Source organism: Oncorhynchus kisutch, linkage group LG18 (genome assembly GCF_002021735.2).
Source record: "Oncorhynchus kisutch isolate 150728-3 linkage group LG18, Okis_V2, whole genome shotgun sequence".
Classification (NCBI taxonomy): Eukaryota; Metazoa; Chordata; class Actinopteri; order Salmoniformes; family Salmonidae; genus Oncorhynchus; species Oncorhynchus kisutch.
Genome location: NC_034191.2, coordinates 18,728,114 through 18,744,505, shown reverse-complemented (window position 1 = coordinate 18,744,505; position 16,392 = coordinate 18,728,114). Strand labels below are relative to the sequence as shown.

The window sequence follows — 16,392 nt, the reverse complement described above, 5'->3', positions numbered from 1 at the left end:
TTGTGGAGAGGAGACCGAGACAGTGGAACGGCAGGGTATTGCTGTGGAGAGGAGACAGTGGAGCGGCAGGGTATTGTTGTGGAGAGGAGGCAGAGACAGTGGAGCAGCAGGGTATTGTTGTGGAGAGGAGACAGAGACAGTGGAGCGGCAGGGTATTGTTGTGGAGAGGAGGCAGAGACAGTGGAGCGGCAGGGTATTGTTGTGGAGAGGAGGCAGAGACAGTGGAACGGCAGGGTATTGTTGTGGAGAGGAGGCAGAGACAGTGGAGCGGCAGGGTATTGTTGTGGAGAGGAGGCAGAGACAGTGGAGCGGCAGGGTATTGTTGTGGAGAGGAGGCAGAGAGAGTGGAGCGGCAGGGTATTGTTGTGGAGAGGAGGCAGAGACAGTGGAACGGCAGGGTATTGTTGTGGAGAGGAGACAGTGGAGCGGCAGGGTATTGTGGTGGAGAGGAGGCAGAGACAGTGGAACGGCAGGGTATTGTTGTGGAGAGGAGGCAGAGACAGTGGAACGGCAGGGTATTGTTGTGGAGAGGAGACAGTGGAGCGGCAGGGTATTGTGGTGGAGAGGAGGCAGAGACAGTGGAGCGGCAGGGTATTGTTGTGGAGAGGAGGCAGAGACAGTGGAGCGGCAGGGTATTGTTGTGGAGAGGAGGCAGAGACAGTGGAGCGGCAGGGTATTGTTGTGAAGAGGAGGCAGAGACAGTGGAGCGGCAGGGTATTGTTGGGGAGAGGAGACAGAGACAGTGGAGCGGCAGGGTATTGTTGTGGAGAGGAGGCAGAGACAGTGGAATAGCAGGGTATTGTTGTGGAGAGGAGACAGAGACAGTGGAACGGCAGGGTATTGTTGTGGAGAGGAGGCAGAGACAGTGGAACGGCAGGGTATTGTTGTGGAGAGGAGGCAGAGACAGTGGAATGGCAGGGTATTGTTGTGGAGAGGAGGCAGAGACAGTGGAGCGGCAGGGTATTGTTGTGGAGAGGAGGCAGAGACAGTGGAACGGCAGGGTATTGTTGTGGAGAGGAGACAGAGACAGTGGAACGGCAGGGTATTGTTGTGGAGAGGAGACAGTGGAGCGGCAGGGTATTGTTGTGGAGAGGAGACAGAGACAGTGGAGCGGCAGGGTTTTGTTGTGGAGAGGAGGCAGAGACAGTGGAACGGCAGGGTATTGTTGTGGAGAGGAGGCAGAGACAGTGGAGCGGCAGGGTTTTGTTGTGGAGAGGAGGCAGAGACAGTGGAACGGCAGGGTATTGTTGTGGAGAGGAGGCAGAGACAGTGGAGCGGCAGGGTATTGTTGTGGAGAGGAGGCAGAGACAGTGGAGTGGCAGGGTATTGTTGTGGAGAGGAGGCAGAGACAGTGGAATGGCAGGGTATTGTTGTGGAGGAGACAGAGACAGTGGAACGGCAGGGTATTGTTGTGGAGAGGAGACAGAGACAGTGGAGCGGCAGGGTATTGTTGTGGAGAGGAGGCAGAGACAGTAGAGCGGCAGGGTATTGTTGTGGAGAGGAGGCAGAGACAGTGGAGCGGCAGGGTATTGTTGTGGAGGAGACAGAAACAGTGGAGCAGCAGGGTATTGTTGTGGAGAGGAGGCAGAGACAGTGGAGTGGCAGGGTATTGTTGTGGAGAGGAGGCAGAGACAGTGGAACGGCAGGGTATTGTTGTGGAGAGGAGGCAGAGACAGTGGAGCGGCAGGGTATTGTTGTGGAGAGGAGGAAGAGACAGTGGAACGGCAGGGTATGGTTGTGGAGGAGACAGAGACAGTGGAACGGCAGGGTATTGTTGTGGAGGAGACAGAGACAGTGGAGCGGCAGGGTATTGTTGTGGAGAGGAGGCAGAGACAGTGGAGCGGCAGGGTATTGTTGTGGAGAGGAGGCAGAGACAGTGGAGCGGCAGGGTATTGTTGTGGAGAGGAGGCAGAGACAGTGGAACGGCAGGGTATTGTTGTGGAGAGGAGGCAGAGACAGTGGAGCGGCAGGGTATTGTTGTGGAGAGGAGGCAGAGACAGTGGAACGGCAGGGTATTGTTGTGGAGAGGAGACCGAGACAGTGGAACGGCAGGGTATTGCTGTGGAGAGGAGACAGTGGAGCGGCAGGGTATTGTTGTGGAGAGGAGGCAGAGACAGTGGAGCAGCAGGGTATTGTTGTGGAGAGGAGACAGAGACAGTGGAGCGGCAGGGTATTGTTGTGGAGAGGAGGCAGAGACAGTGGAGCGGCAGGGTATTGTTGTGGAGAGGAGGCAGAGACAGTGGAACGGCAGGGTATTGTTGTGGAGAGGAGGCAGAGACAGTGGAGCGGCAGGGTATTGTTGTGGAGAGGAGGCAGAGACAGTGGAGCGGCAGGGTATTGTTGTGGAGAGGAGGCAGAGAGAGTGGAGCGGCAGGGTATTGTTGTGGAGAGGAGGCAGAGACAGTGGAACGGCAGGGTATTGTTGTGGAGAGGAGACAGTGGAGCGGCAGGGTATTGTGGTGGAGAGGAGGCAGAGACAGTGGAACGGCAGGGTATTGTTGTGGAGAGGAGGCAGAGACAGTGGAACGGCAGGGTATTGTTGTGGAGAGGAGACAGTGGAGCGGCAGGGTATTGTGGTGGAGAGGAGGCAGAGACAGTGGAGCGGCAGGGTATTGTTGTGGAGAGGAGGCAGAGACAGTGGAGCGGCAGGGTATTGTTGTGGAGAGGAGGCAGAGAGAGTGGAGTGGCAGGGTATTGTTGTGGAGAGGAGGCAGAGACAGTGGAGCGGCAGGGTATTGTTGTGGAGAGGAGGCAGAGACAGTGGAGCAGGAGGGTATTGTTGTGGAGAGGAGACAGAGACAGTGGAGCGGCAGGGTATTGTTGTGGAGAGGAGGCAGAGACAGTGGAGCGGCAGGGTATTGTTGTGGAGAGGAGGCAGAGACAGTGGAACGGCAGGGTATTGTTGTGGAGAGGAGGCAGAGACAGTGGAGCGGCAGGGTATTGTTGTGGAGAGGAGGCAGAGACAGTGGAGCGGCAGGGTATTGTTGTGGAGAGGAGGCAGAGAGAGTGGAGCGGCAGGGTATTGTTGTGGAGAGGAGGCAGAGACAGTGGAACGGCAGGGTATTGTTGTGGAGAGGAGACAGTGGAGCGGCAGGGTATTGTGGTGGAGAGGAGGCAGAGACAGTGGAACGGCAGGGTATTGTTGTGGAGAGGAGGCAGAGATTGTGGAACGGCAGGGTATTGTTGTGGAGAGGAGGCAGAGACAGTGGAGCGGCAGGGTATTGTTGTGGAGAGGAGGCAGAGAGAGTGGAGTGGCAGGGTATTGTTGTGGAGAGGAGGCAGAGACAGTGGAGCGGCAGGGTATTGTTGTGGAGAGGAGGCAGAGACAGTGGAGCAGGAGGGTATTGTTGTGGAGAGGAGACCGAGACAGTGGAACGGCAGGGTATTGCTGTGGAGAGGAGACAGTGGAGCGGCAGGGTATTGTTGTGGAGAGGAGGCAGAGACAGTGGAGCAGCAGGGTATTGTTGTGGAGAGGAGACAGAGACAGTGGAGCGGCAGGGTATTGTTGTGGAGAGGAGGCAGAGACAGTGGAGCGGCAGGGTATTGTTGTGGAGAGGAGGCAGAGACAGTGGAACGGCAGGGTATTGTTGTGGAGAGGAGGCAGAGACAGTGGAGCGGCAGGGTATTGTTGTGGAGAGGAGGCAGAGACAGTGGAGCGGCAGGGTATTGTTGTGGAGAGGAGGCAGAGAGAGTGGAGCGGCAGGGTATTGTTGTGGAGAGGAGGCAGAGACAGTGGAACGGCAGGGTATTGTTGTGGAGAGGAGACAGTGGAGCGGCAGGGTATTGTGGTGGAGAGGAGGCAGAGACAGTGGAACGGCAGGGTATTGTTGTGGAGAGGAGGCAGAGACAGTGGAACGGCAGGGTATTGTTGTGGAGAGGAGACAGTGGAGCGGCAGGGTATTGTGGTGGAGAGGAGGCAGAGACAGTGGAGCGGCAGGGTATTGTTGTGGAGAGGAGGCAGAGACAGTGGAGCGGCAGGGTATTGTTGTGGAGAGGAGGCAGAGAGAGTGGAGTGGCAGGGTATTGTTGTGGAGAGGAGGCAGAGACAGTGGAGCGGCAGGGTATTGTTGTGGAGAGGAGGCAGAGACAGTGGAGCAGGAGGGTATTGTTGTGGAGAGGAGACAGAGACAGTGGAGCGGCAGGGTATTGTTGTGGAGAGGAGGCAGAGACAGTGGAGCGGCAGGGTATTGTTGTGGAGAGGAGGCAGAGACAGTGGAACGGCAGGGTATTGTTGTGGAGAGGAGGCAGAGACAGTGGAGCGGCAGGGTATTGTTGTGGAGAGGAGGCAGAGACAGTGGAGCGGCAGGGTATTGTTGTGGAGAGGAGGCAGAGAGAGTGGAGCGGCAGGGTATTGTTGTGGAGAGGAGGCAGAGACAGTGGAACGGCAGGGTATTGTTGTGGAGAGGAGACAGTGGAGCGGCAGGGTATTGTGGTGGAGAGGAGGCAGAGACAGTGGAACGGCAGGGTATTGTTGTGGAGAGGAGGCAGAGATTGTGGAACGGCAGGGTATTGTTGTGGAGAGGAGGCAGAGACAGTGGAGCGGCAGGGTATTGTTGTGGAGAGGAGGCAGAGAGAGTGGAGTGGCAGGGTATTGTTGTGGAGAGGAGGCAGAGACAGTGGAGCGGCAGGGTATTGTTGTGGAGAGGAGGCAGAGACAGTGGAGCAGGAGGGTATTGTTGTGGAGAGGAGACAGAGACAGTGGAGCGGCAGGGTATTGTTGTGGAGAGGAGACAGAGACAGTGGAGCGGCAGGGTATTGTTTTGGAGAGGAGGCAGAGACAGTGGAGCGGCAGGGTATTGTTGTGGAGAGGAGGCAGAGACAGTGGAGCGGTAGGGTATTGTTGTGGAGAGGAGGCAGAGAGAGTGGAGCGGCAGGGTATTGTTGTGGAGAGGAGGCAGAGACAGTGGAACGGCAGGGTATTGTTGTGGAGAGGATGCAGTGGAGCGGCAGGGTATTGTTGTGGAGAGGAGGCAGAGACAGTGGAGCGGCAGGGTATTGTTGTGGAGAGGAGACAGAGACAGTGGAGCGGCAGGGTATTGTTGTGGAGAAGAGACAGAGACAGTGGAGCGGCAGGGTATTGTTGTGGAGAGGAGGCAGAGACAGTGGAACGGCAGGGTATTGTTGTTGAGAGGAGACAGTGGAGGGGCAGGGTATTGTTGTGGAGAGGAGGCAGAGACAGTGGAGCGGCAGGGTATTGTTGTGGAGAGGAGGCAGAGAGAGTGGAGTGGCAGGGTATTGTTGTGGAGAGGAGGCAGAGACAGTGGAGCAGCAGGGTATTGTTGTGGAGAGGAGACAGTGGAGCGGCAGGGTATTGTTGTGAAGAGGAGGCAGAGACAGTGGAGCGGCAGGGTATTGTTGTGGAGAGGAGGCAGAGACAGTGGAACGGCAGGGTATTGTTGTGGAGGAGACAGAGACAGTGGAACGGCAGGGTATTGTTGTGGAGAGGAGACAGAGACAGTGGAGCGGCAGGGTATTGTTGTGGAGAGGAGGCAGAGACAGTGGAGCGGCAGGGTATTGTTGTGGAGAGGAGGCAGAGACAGTGGAGCGGCAGGGTATTGTTGTGGAGAGGAGGCAGAGAGAGTGGAGTGGCAGGGTATTGTTGTGGAGAGGAGGCAGAGACAGTGGAGCAGCAGGGTATTGTTGTGGAGAGGAGGCAGAGACAGTGGAACGGCAGGGTATTGTTGTGGAGAGGATGCAGTGGTGCGGCAGGGTATTGTTGTGGAGAGGAGGCAGAGACAGTGGAGCGGCAGGGTATTGTTGTGGAGAGGAGACAGAGACAGTGGAGCGGCAGGGTATTGTTGTGGAGAAGAGACAGAGACAGTGGAGCGGCAGGGTATTGTTGTGGAGAGGAGGCAGAGACAGTGGAACGGCAGGGTATTGTTGTTGAGAGGAGACAGTGGAGCGGCAGTGTATTGTTGTGGAGAGGAGGCAGAGACAGTGGAGCGGCAGGGTATTGTTGTGGAGAGGAGGCAGAGAGAGTGGAGTGGCAGGGTATTGTTGTGGAGAGGAGGCAGAGACAGTGGAGCAGCAGGGTATTGTTGTGGAGAGGAGACAGTGGAGCGGCAGGGTATTGTTGTGAAGAGGAGGCAGAGACAGTGGAGCGGCAGGGTATTGTTGTGGAGAGGAGGCAGAGACAGTGGAACGGCAGGGTATTGTTGTGGAGAGGATGCAGTGGAGCGGCAGGGTATTGTTGTGGAGAGGAGGCAGAGACAGTGGAGCGGCAGGGTATTGTTGTGGAGAGGAGGCAGAGACAGTGGAGCGGCAGGGTATTGTTGTGGAGAGGAGGCAGAGACAGTGGAACGGCAGGGTATTGTTGTGGAGAGGAGGCAGAGACAGTGGAGCGGCAGGGTATTGTTGTGGAGAGGAGGCAGAGACAGTGGAACGGCAGGGTATTGTTGTGGAGAGGAGGCAGAGACAGTGGAACGGCAGGGTATTGTTGTGGAGAGGAGACAGTGGAGCGGCAGGGTATTGTTGTGGAGAGGAGACAGAGACAGTGGAGCGGCAGGGTATTGTTGTGGAGAGGAGGCAGAGACAGTGGAGCGGCAGGGTATTGTTGTGGAGAGGAGGCAGAGACAGTGGAGCGGCAGGGTATTGTTGGGGAGAGGAGACAGAGACAGTGGAGCGGCAGGGTATTGTTGTGGAGAGGAGGCAGAGACAGTGGAGCGGCAGGTTATTGTTGTGGAGAGGAGACAGAGACAGTGGAGCAGCAGGTTATTGTTGTGGAGAGGAGGCAGAGACAGTGGAACGGCAGGGTATTGTTGTGGAGAGGAGGCAGAGACAGTGGAGCGGCAGGGTATTGTTGTGGAGAGGAGGCAGAGACAGTGGAGCGTGGAGACTTAGCGTGGGTAGGCCACGGTGAGGACTTGGACCTGAGCCAAATGAATGAAAGAAAATGTGACAAGGTAGAATAAAGGCCCTGCATAGATTAACACTAGTTACTTGTTCCTGATGGCTGCAGTAATTGCCTTATTAAATTGAAAACACGCTTAAGTATATTTTAAGGAATTAATGAACGACTCTATTTATTTGTTTACAATGATGCCACTTGCAGGGAAATTTCCAGCAAATAGCAGCATTCCTCAAGAGGATCTTGTGTTTTGGCTGTGGCCTAATAGACAGTTTGCTCTGCAGGCTTGTTTACTGGATATTGTTTTAAATGAATTCTGTTTACATTCATCAATGCCTGCTGATTTACACATTATTGTTATCAAAGCTTGTCTAAGACGACTACCAGACCCTCTCTTTGTGAGCCACAGCTGGATCGTAACAAGGTTCACAGGCAGTGCAGACCACTGGATAGCCTGCGTACCACAGCCCCAGCCACCCGCCTACACACAACCAGAAAACTTTATTAAACAACATCGAGAAATACACAAGCTTAAGCATAGTTAGCATAATGTATTCATTTCTAATTGGTGTGCCTGCAGCCCAGTCGACCCCTCCTCTTCCTGCCCCCCCTTCCTTGCTAGGCTAGCTGAAGGGATGGGCCCGAAGCCCTGCATCGAACCCAATAGGGGGGCGGAGTACACCCCTCCAGGGCTGAGCTGTGGGGGGCTGCACATATTTAAACCTGCAATGAATATTCACCACAACCCGCCAGGGATGGCTGTTATACAATACCATCCAGCCACGCTCTGTCTCTCTCTCTCGCTGTCCTCTGGCAAAACCCAGAAAGAATTATTAATAAATAACATGAAAATGTAAAAACTTGCCCCAGGAGGCGATGTGGAACAGAGAGAGTGGTGGATTAAAGAACAAAAGAAGTGAAGAGGGGAGAGAAAGAGGAAGAGGAGGAGAGGGGGTAGGTAACTAGCTACATGAGTGAGTGTGAGTTGTACTCTAATGAGTTGTGCTGTTGTTGTGTGTTGACAGTGAGAAGGTGTTGAGACTAGTTTACACTCACAGATCACAGGAAGATGAGAGGAAGACGGGGAGAACGGAGTGAGAAGACAAAAAGAGTGAGGAGAAAACTCAGGAGAAAAAAGAGAGAAGAAAGGAGAAATATCCCATTAAGAGAGAGATGGAGAGGGAGGACAGAAAGAGAGAGAGATGGAGACTGAGGACAGAAAGAGAGAGATGGAGACGGAGGACAGAGAGAGAGATGGAGAGGGATGACAGAGAGAGAGATGGAGATGGAGGACAGAAAGAGATGGAGAGGGATGGAAGAGAGAGAGATGGAGAGGGAGGACAGAGAGAGAGATGGAGAAGGAGGACAGAGAGAGATGGAGAGGGAGCGAAGAGAGAGATGGAGAGGGAGGACAGAGAAAGATGGAGAAGGAGGACAGAGAGAGATGGAGAAGGAGGGAAGAGAGAGAGATGGAGAGGGAGGACAGAGAGAGATGGAGAAGGAGGACAGAGAGAGATGGAGGAGGAGGACAGGGAGATGGAGAGGGATGACAGAGAGAGAGATGGAGAAGGAGGACAGATAGATATGGAGAGGGATGGAAGAGAGAGAGATGGAGAGGGAGGACAGAGAGAGATGGAGAAGGAGGACAGAGAGAGATGGAGAGGGAGCGAAGAGAGAGAGATGGAGAGGGAGGACAGAGAAAGATGGAGAAGGAGGACAGAGAGAGATGGAGAGGGAGGACAGAGAAAGATGGAGAAGGAGGACAGAGAGAGATGGAGAAGGAGGGAAGAGAGAGAGATGGAGAGGGAGGACAGAGAGAGAGATGGAGAAGGAGGACAGAGAGAGATGGAGAGGGAGGGAAGAGAGAGAGAATGGAGAGGGAGGACAGAGAGAGAGATGGAGAAGGAGAGAAGAGAGAGAGATAACTAAATGCAGACAGATATACAGTTAAAGTCAGAAGTTTACATACACTTAGCTTGTAGTCATTATAACTCATTTTTCAACCACTCCACAAATTTCTTGTTAGCAAACTATATTTCTAGCAAGTTGAAAAGGACATCTACTTTGTGCATGAAAAAAATTATTTTTACAATAATTGTTTACAGACAGATTATTTCACTTAGAATTCACTCTATCACAATTCCAGTGGGTCAGAAGTTTACATACACTAAGTTGACTGTGCCTTTAAACAGCTTAGAAACTTCCAGAAAATGATTTCATGGCTTTAGAAGCTTCTGGTAGTCTAATTAACATCATTTGAGTCAATTGGAGGTGTACCTGTGGATGTATTTCAAGGCCAACCTTCAAACTCAGTGCCTCTTTGCTTGACATAATGGTAAAATCAAAAGAAATCAGCCAAGACCTCAGAAAAAAATTGTAGACCTCCACAAGTTCATCCTTGGGGGCAATTTCCAAACGCCTGAAGGTGCCACATTCATATGTACAAACAATAGTATGCAATTATAATCACCATGGGACCACGCAACCGTCATACCACTCAGGAAGGAGACACATTCTGTCTCCTAGAGATGAACGTACTCCCAGAACAACAACAAAGGTCCTTGTGAAGATGCTGGAGGAAATAGGTACAAAAGTATATATCCACAGTAAAACTAGTCCTGTATCGACATAACCTGAAAGCAAGGAAGAAGCCACCGCTTCAAAACCGCCATAAAAAAAGCCAAACTACGATTTTCAACTGCAAATGGGGACAAAGATCGTACTTTTTGGAGAAATGTCCTCTGGTCTGATGAAACAAAAATAGAACTGTTTGGCCGTAATGGCCATCATTATGTTTGGAGGATAAAGGGGGAGGCTTGCAAGCCGAAGAACACCATCCCAACCGTGAAGCACGGGGGTGGCAGCATCATGTTGTGGGGGTGCTTTGCTGCAGGAGGGACTGGTGCACTTCACAAAATAGATGGCATCATGAGGATGGAAAATTATATGAATATATTGAAGCAACATCTCAAGACATCAGTGAGGAAGTTAAAGCTTGGTTGCAAATGGGTCTTCCAAATGGACAATGACCCCAAGCATACTTCCAAAGTTGTGGCAAAATGGATTATGTCAGTCAAGGTATTGGTATTGGAGTGGCCAACACTAAGCCCTGACCTCAATCCTATAGAACATTTGTGGGCACAACTGATAAAGCATGTGTGAGCAAGGAGGCCTACAAACCTGACTCAGTTACACCAGCTCTGTCAGGAGGATTGGGCCTAAATTCACCCAACTTATTGTGGGAAGCTTGTGGAAGGCTACCCGAAATGTTTGCCACAAGTTAAATAATTTAAAGGCAATGCTACCAAATACTAATTGAATGTATGTAAACTTCTGACCCACTGAGATTGTGGTGAAAGAAATACAAGTTGAAATAAATAATTATCTCTACTATTATTCTGACATTTCACATTCTTAAAATATATTGGTGATCCTAACTGACCTAAGACAGGGAATTTTTAATTGGATTAAATGTCAGGAATTGTGATACTGAGTGTAAATGTATTTGGCTAAGATGTATGTAAACTTCCAACTTCAACTGTAGCTACAGTAGGTTAAACTGGACTGAGGTGGAAAAAAGACAGATAGTAATAATGTGAGGTGGATGAAGGACAGGAGAGAGAAGACCTTATCCAGACATACTGTGAGGTGGATGAAGGACAGGAGAGAGAAGACCTTATCCAGACATACTGTGAGGTGGATGAAGGACAGGAGAGAGAAGACCTTATCCAGACATACTGTGAGGTGGATGAAGGACAGGAGAGAGAAGACCTTATCCAGACATACTGTGAGGTGGATGAAGGACAGGAGAGAGAAGACCTTATCCAGACATACTGTGAGGTGGATGAAGGACAGGAGAGAGAAGACCTTATCCAGACATACTGTGAGGTGGATGAAGGACTGGAGAGAGAAGACCTTATCCAGTCATAATGTGAGGTGGATGAAGGACTGGAGAGAGAAGACCTTATCCAGTCATAATGTGAGGTGGATGAAGGACAGGAGAGAGAAGACCTTATCCAGACATACTGTGAGGTGGATGAAGGACAGGAGAGAGAAGACCTTATCCAGACATACTGTGAGGTGGATGAAGGACAGGAGAGAGAAGACCTTATCCAGACATACTGTGAGGTGGATGAAGGACAGGAGAGAGAAGACCTTATCCAGACATACTGTGAGGTGGATGAAGGACAGGAGAGAGAAGACCTTATCCAGACATACTGTGAGGTGGATGAAGGACAGGAGAGAGAAGACCTTATCCAGACATACTGTGAGGTGGATGAAGGACTGGAGAGAGAAGACCTTATCCAGTCATAATGTGAGGTGGATGAAGGACTGGAGAGAGAAGACCTTATCCAGTCATAATGTGAGGTGGATGAAGGACAGGAGAGAGAAGACCTTATCCAGTCATAATGTGAGGTGGATGAAGGACTGGAGAGAGAAGACCTTATCCAGTCATAATGTGAGGTGGATGAAGGACAGGAGAGAGAAGACCTTATCCAGTCATAATGTGAGGTGGATGAAGGACAGGAGAGACAGGAGAGAGACAGCTAGAGATTATGTTACGGTCAGTAGTAAAGATAGAAGGAGCCTTGCGTACTGTACTGAGGTTGAGATGTGCAGGCGTCTGATGCCCGGTGTGGGGAACTGGCGGGAGTTGATGTAGGAGACCTTCCTCAGAGCAGCGTTCATGTTCTCCAGATCCTCTCCCTCCATCACCAGGATCGACTGGGCTGGGTTGAAGTGGAACTGAGAGAGAGAGAGAGAGGGAAGTGAGAGACAGAGAAAAACAGAGAGAGAAAAAGAGAAAGGGAGCACATCAGATTTGACCATAGTTTAACACACACTTTAACAATTTTATGTCTGAGTGTGTTGAAATATGTGTGTACAACATAAGTGTGTGTCTGACTGAGTGTGTTTGAGTGTACATCACGAGTGTGTGTTCATTCTTTTTCTCTGTTTCAGGGATCGTAAGCCTCTTGTGTTGCTCAGACACACTCAGACACAGCTCTGGGTCCCAGTGGACGTGATGCACTGAGTCTCAGTCTCACAGAAGAGGCTTTATGCTGCTCATACCACAGCCTCATTCACACACAGCAGCAAAGACACAACGCTTCAGGGGGCTCTCTCCGTTTCCTTTTATCCCTCTGCCCCCCCTCTCTCTCCTCTCATCCTCTCCTTCTCCTGTGATTGCATTGTCAAGCGTCCCAGCGGATCCTAAACACTGTCCTTAAGCTCTACTGGACTCAGGAGACCCGTTGAAAAGTGTCGTCACAAAAAGAAAAGGAAATCATTTGAAAAAGATAAAGTGAACTAGCCCTGCAGTTTTACCTCTCTTTCTCTCTCTCACACCCTCTCTATCTCTATCATAAGGCCTCTCTTCTCTTTATCTCCTCCCTCTCTCTCTACTGGGAGATGAATCAACTTCAGGCTTGAAGGGGGAGGAAGAAAAGATGGAAGGGGGATATAAAGGGGGTAGAGGAGGAAAGAGACAGAAGGGAGGGGAAACTAAGTGTTTTAACATTTGGTTGAATCTATACTGAACAAAAATGTAAAGTGTTGGTCCCATAATTCATGAGCTGAAATAAAAGATCCCAGAAATGTTCCACAATAACAAAAGCTTATTTCTCTCAAATTATCACACATTTGTTTACATCCCTTTGCCAAGAAAATCCATCCAAATGTGCAGTTTTGTCACACAACACAATGCCACAGATGTCTCAAGTTTTGAGGGAGTGTACAATGGCATGCTGACTGCAGGAATGTCCACCAGAGCTGTTGACAGAAACTTTAAGTTAATTCCTCTACCATAGCTGCCTCCAACGTCATTTTAGAGAATTTGGCAGTACGTTCAACCGGCTACACAACCGCAGACCATGTGTAACCACGCCAACCCAAGACCTCCACATCGGCCTTCTTCCCCTGTGGGATCCTCTGAGGAGCGGTGCTGCTGAGGAGTACTTCTGTCTGTAATAAAGCCTTTTTGTGGGAAAAACTCATTCTGATTGGCTGGGCCGGGTTCCCCAGTGGGTGTGCCTGGCTCCCAAGTGGGTGGGCCTATGCCCTTCCAGGCCCACCCATGGCTGACCTCTGCCCAGTCATGTGAAATCCATAGATTAGAGCCTAATGAATTTATTTCAATTGACTGATTTCCTTCTATGAACTGTAACTCTGTAACATCTTTGAAATTGTTGCATGTTGCGTTTATATTTTTGTTCAGTATTGTCGTGTCTTTACTATCATTAAATTGAAGACTCATAGTTTTGATCAAAGATGCTCTGTAATTAGTATTACACGATCAACTGATTAATCATGTAACTGTAATTAACTAGGAAGTCGGGGTACCAAGGAAAAATATTCAGATTACAAAGTTATCATTTCCTAAAATAACGTTTCAGATATTTTATCTGATCAATTAGTCTTCGAATTAATTAATTATTTACTTTACCTCACATTAGTCTCATTCCAAACGTCGTAATTGTTGGTTATCTGCACGAACCCAGTCTTCACTATGTCATCCATACATCAATTTTCTTAAATCATTTATTTATTACTAACTAAGTAATTCACAGAAATGCATAAACAAACAAACAAGGTAAATGTGGTTACATGAAATGAGAATGTGCCCTAGTGGGCTAAACCGGCATGGCGGCTTGTTAGACAAAAGAAGTCACTACAAAGTGATAATTATAACAATTGAAATGCTAATCCTTTGCACATGAACGCTCACTCATTCGGGAACAATTGTAATCAATATATATATTGACTCCCAGTGTGTCGTCTTGATCGCTGGTGAAAAGTTTGTTTCTTTTGTAGAATTGTCTGTCTCTCTCCCGCTCTGTGTCGTGGTTATAGTGGATAGTTCAGAGTGACATTCATTCATTTCGTTATAGATGGATGTTTCCGTGGTTGTCGTTCTTCGCGTTCAATGATACCGAATTCCTAGCTGCAGACTAGTAATTAATATCAAAGACTTGTTCTTATTCTGTCGGTATCGATAGTCTAAGAGTTCAACCACGTGGTATGGTTAAAAGATTCAGCAATTGTCTACAACCTTTGTCTTCTCCTAATGGAGAAAAACATGGTCTGGTGATAATTTCTCAAAGTTGGGTTTTATTCGGTATTGCAGGAAAGGGGCTGTCCCAGGATGTCTGACCCTAACTGGGCTCAGGGGCGGTCCTCTGATTTAGTTCAAATCAAAAGGGAATTGTATTTTTCTTCATTAAACAGTCCAAAATCATATTACACAATTTTACAAACAGTATCATACTCACTCACTCATTCATCTTATACAACAATTAGATGTAAACCTCATATCTGAGGCTATTATATAAACAGTGTTATGGTAATGTGGCCACACCTTCTCCTATGAGCTTCACCAAGTTGTAATAAATGGACCAGTTCGTAGCTGGATTCTTCACCGATCTTTTAAACTTTCTCCAGAACATGACATTTGTTCGGACCTCGAGTTCTGTGAGGTGGGAGAAATTCCTTTGTTCTCTATGAAAATGTACTCTCTCTATACTGTGTCCATGAAGAGATCCTCAGGAATGTATGACGTCTCTCTGACCACAGCAGCCTAGTTGAAGGAGGAAAGGGGGAGGCAGGGAGAGGGGGATGGGCTTTCTGTACACAAAGAGGGCAACGCCATGACAGTATATACAGTGCATTCGGAAAGTATTCAGACCCCATCCCTTTTTCCTGGGTCGGCAGACACAGCAATATTCTAAAATGGATGAAATACTTTTCCCCCTTATCCATCTACACACAATACACCATAATAACAAAGCGAAAACAGGTTTTTAGAAATGTTTGGAAATGTATAAAAATAAATAAATAAATGAAATACCTTATCTACTAAGTATTCAGACCCTTTGCTATGAGACTCAAAATTGAGCTCAAGTGCATCGTGTTTCCATTGATCATACTTGAGATGTTTCTACAACTTGATTTTGAAAGGCTGTCTAGACCTGTCTATATAGGGTACAACAGTTGACAGAGCATGTCAGAGCAAATACCAAGCTATGAGGTCGAAAGAATTCTCCATAGAGCTCCAAGACAGGATTGTGTCGAGGCACAGATCTGGGGAAGGGTAACAAAAATCTTCTGCAGCATTGAAGGTCCCCATCATTCCTAAATGGAAGAAGTTTGGAACCACCAAGACTCTTCCTAGAGCTGGCTGCCCGGCCAAACTGAGCAATCAGGGGAGAAGGGCCTTGGTCAGGGAGTGGACCAAGAACCCGATGGTCACTCTGACAGAGCTCCAGAGTTTATCTGTGTTAATGGGAGAACCTTCGAGAAAATGTGATATTTCCGTTTTTTATTTGTAATAAATGTGCAAAAAAAAAATCTTTCTTTATGGGGAATTATGTGTAAATTGATGAGGGAAAAAAAACAATTAAATTAATTTCCTAACAAGACTGTAAGGTAAAAAATGTGGAAAGAATCAAGGGGTCTGAATACTTTCTGAATGCACTGTCAGCATTTGAATGTGTTTGTGTGTCTGTGTGTGTGTGTGTGTGTGCGCGTGTATGTGTGTGTGTGTTTCTGTTGCCTTACCTTGATGCCCTTGCCCAGGCTCTCCAGTGAGTTGATGTCCAGTCCTTCCTTACAGGCCTGTAGACAGGAGATTACTTTCTGGCTCTCTATCTTCCCTGGCCTGATGGTAAGCCCTGACAGACTGCCCCGGAAGCACTGTGTGAACCGCGGCTTCGTAACCTCACCACCTACACACAGAGGTGACAGTTCAAGAATAATAACTAAATACAGTTACACACTATTATTATGTAGAACGAAAGGAAATCTTTTCAGAACCCTCAATAGCCAATGACTAAAAAGTCAGTAATGAGTGACAGTAGCACACAGCAATCACACTGTTAACGGCCTTCGTATGCTTCAGGTCTCCCAGCATATACTTCAACCAGACAGGTCCTGAGTCCTCCCCTCTCTCTCTACTAATGTTACTGTTGCTGTACTGTCTGTGACATTACTAGGCATATGGGCTGGAGACAGGCCACTGATTCCAGGTAATTTCTCACTGTGAGCCTGTTGGCAGCACCACACCACATACAATTCTAATTGCCTTCAGGAGATCATTAGGAGAGAGAGAGAGAGAGAGAGGGGGGGGGGGGGGGGGTTAAACTACAGCCTGGCCTCTACCTGGCCCCTGCCTGGCCTCACATGCTCTGGGTAGGCAGGCCCTTCCCTTCAGCATGCACTGCATGGTCTGCGTGATAAACACACACAGAGTGCACACTCTCAATCCGCTGGCATGAAGAATAGTCCATTGACTGTATTGACACATTCTGAGTTTTTTCCATGAAACTTCTTTCTATTTTCCTTCCCTTATTACTTGTTCATTTCTTTCCCTCTAAAATGCCAATTCCATCACACAGTTTCACATCCTCATTCTTTCAATCCTGTCACCGCTAGCTCAGAGAAGCTATGCATTATGCTAATGAGCACTTATAAAACGATAATGTAAAACGAACAAATCAAGTCGCAAATTCCTTCACAGCCAGGGAGAATAATCATTCTTCAGCTGTGAT

At 49.1% G+C, this 16,392-nt stretch overlaps 1 protein-coding gene across 1 annotated transcript in view; it reads right to left on the bottom strand.

Annotated features, from left to right (window-relative positions):
- LOC109909471 (calsyntenin-2-like) overlaps window positions 1-16,392 on the bottom strand; it is a 420,037-nt gene that overhangs the window by 40,375 nt on the left and 363,270 nt on the right. The window contains exons 10-11 of the mRNA XM_031795495.1: window positions 15,404-15,570; window positions 11,445-11,593 (exon numbers count right to left, since the gene is read on the bottom strand). Coding sequence (XP_031651355.1) covers window positions 11,445-11,593; window positions 15,404-15,570 — 316 coding nt within the window. The remainder of the gene's footprint in view (window positions 1-11,444; window positions 11,594-15,403; window positions 15,571-16,392) is intronic.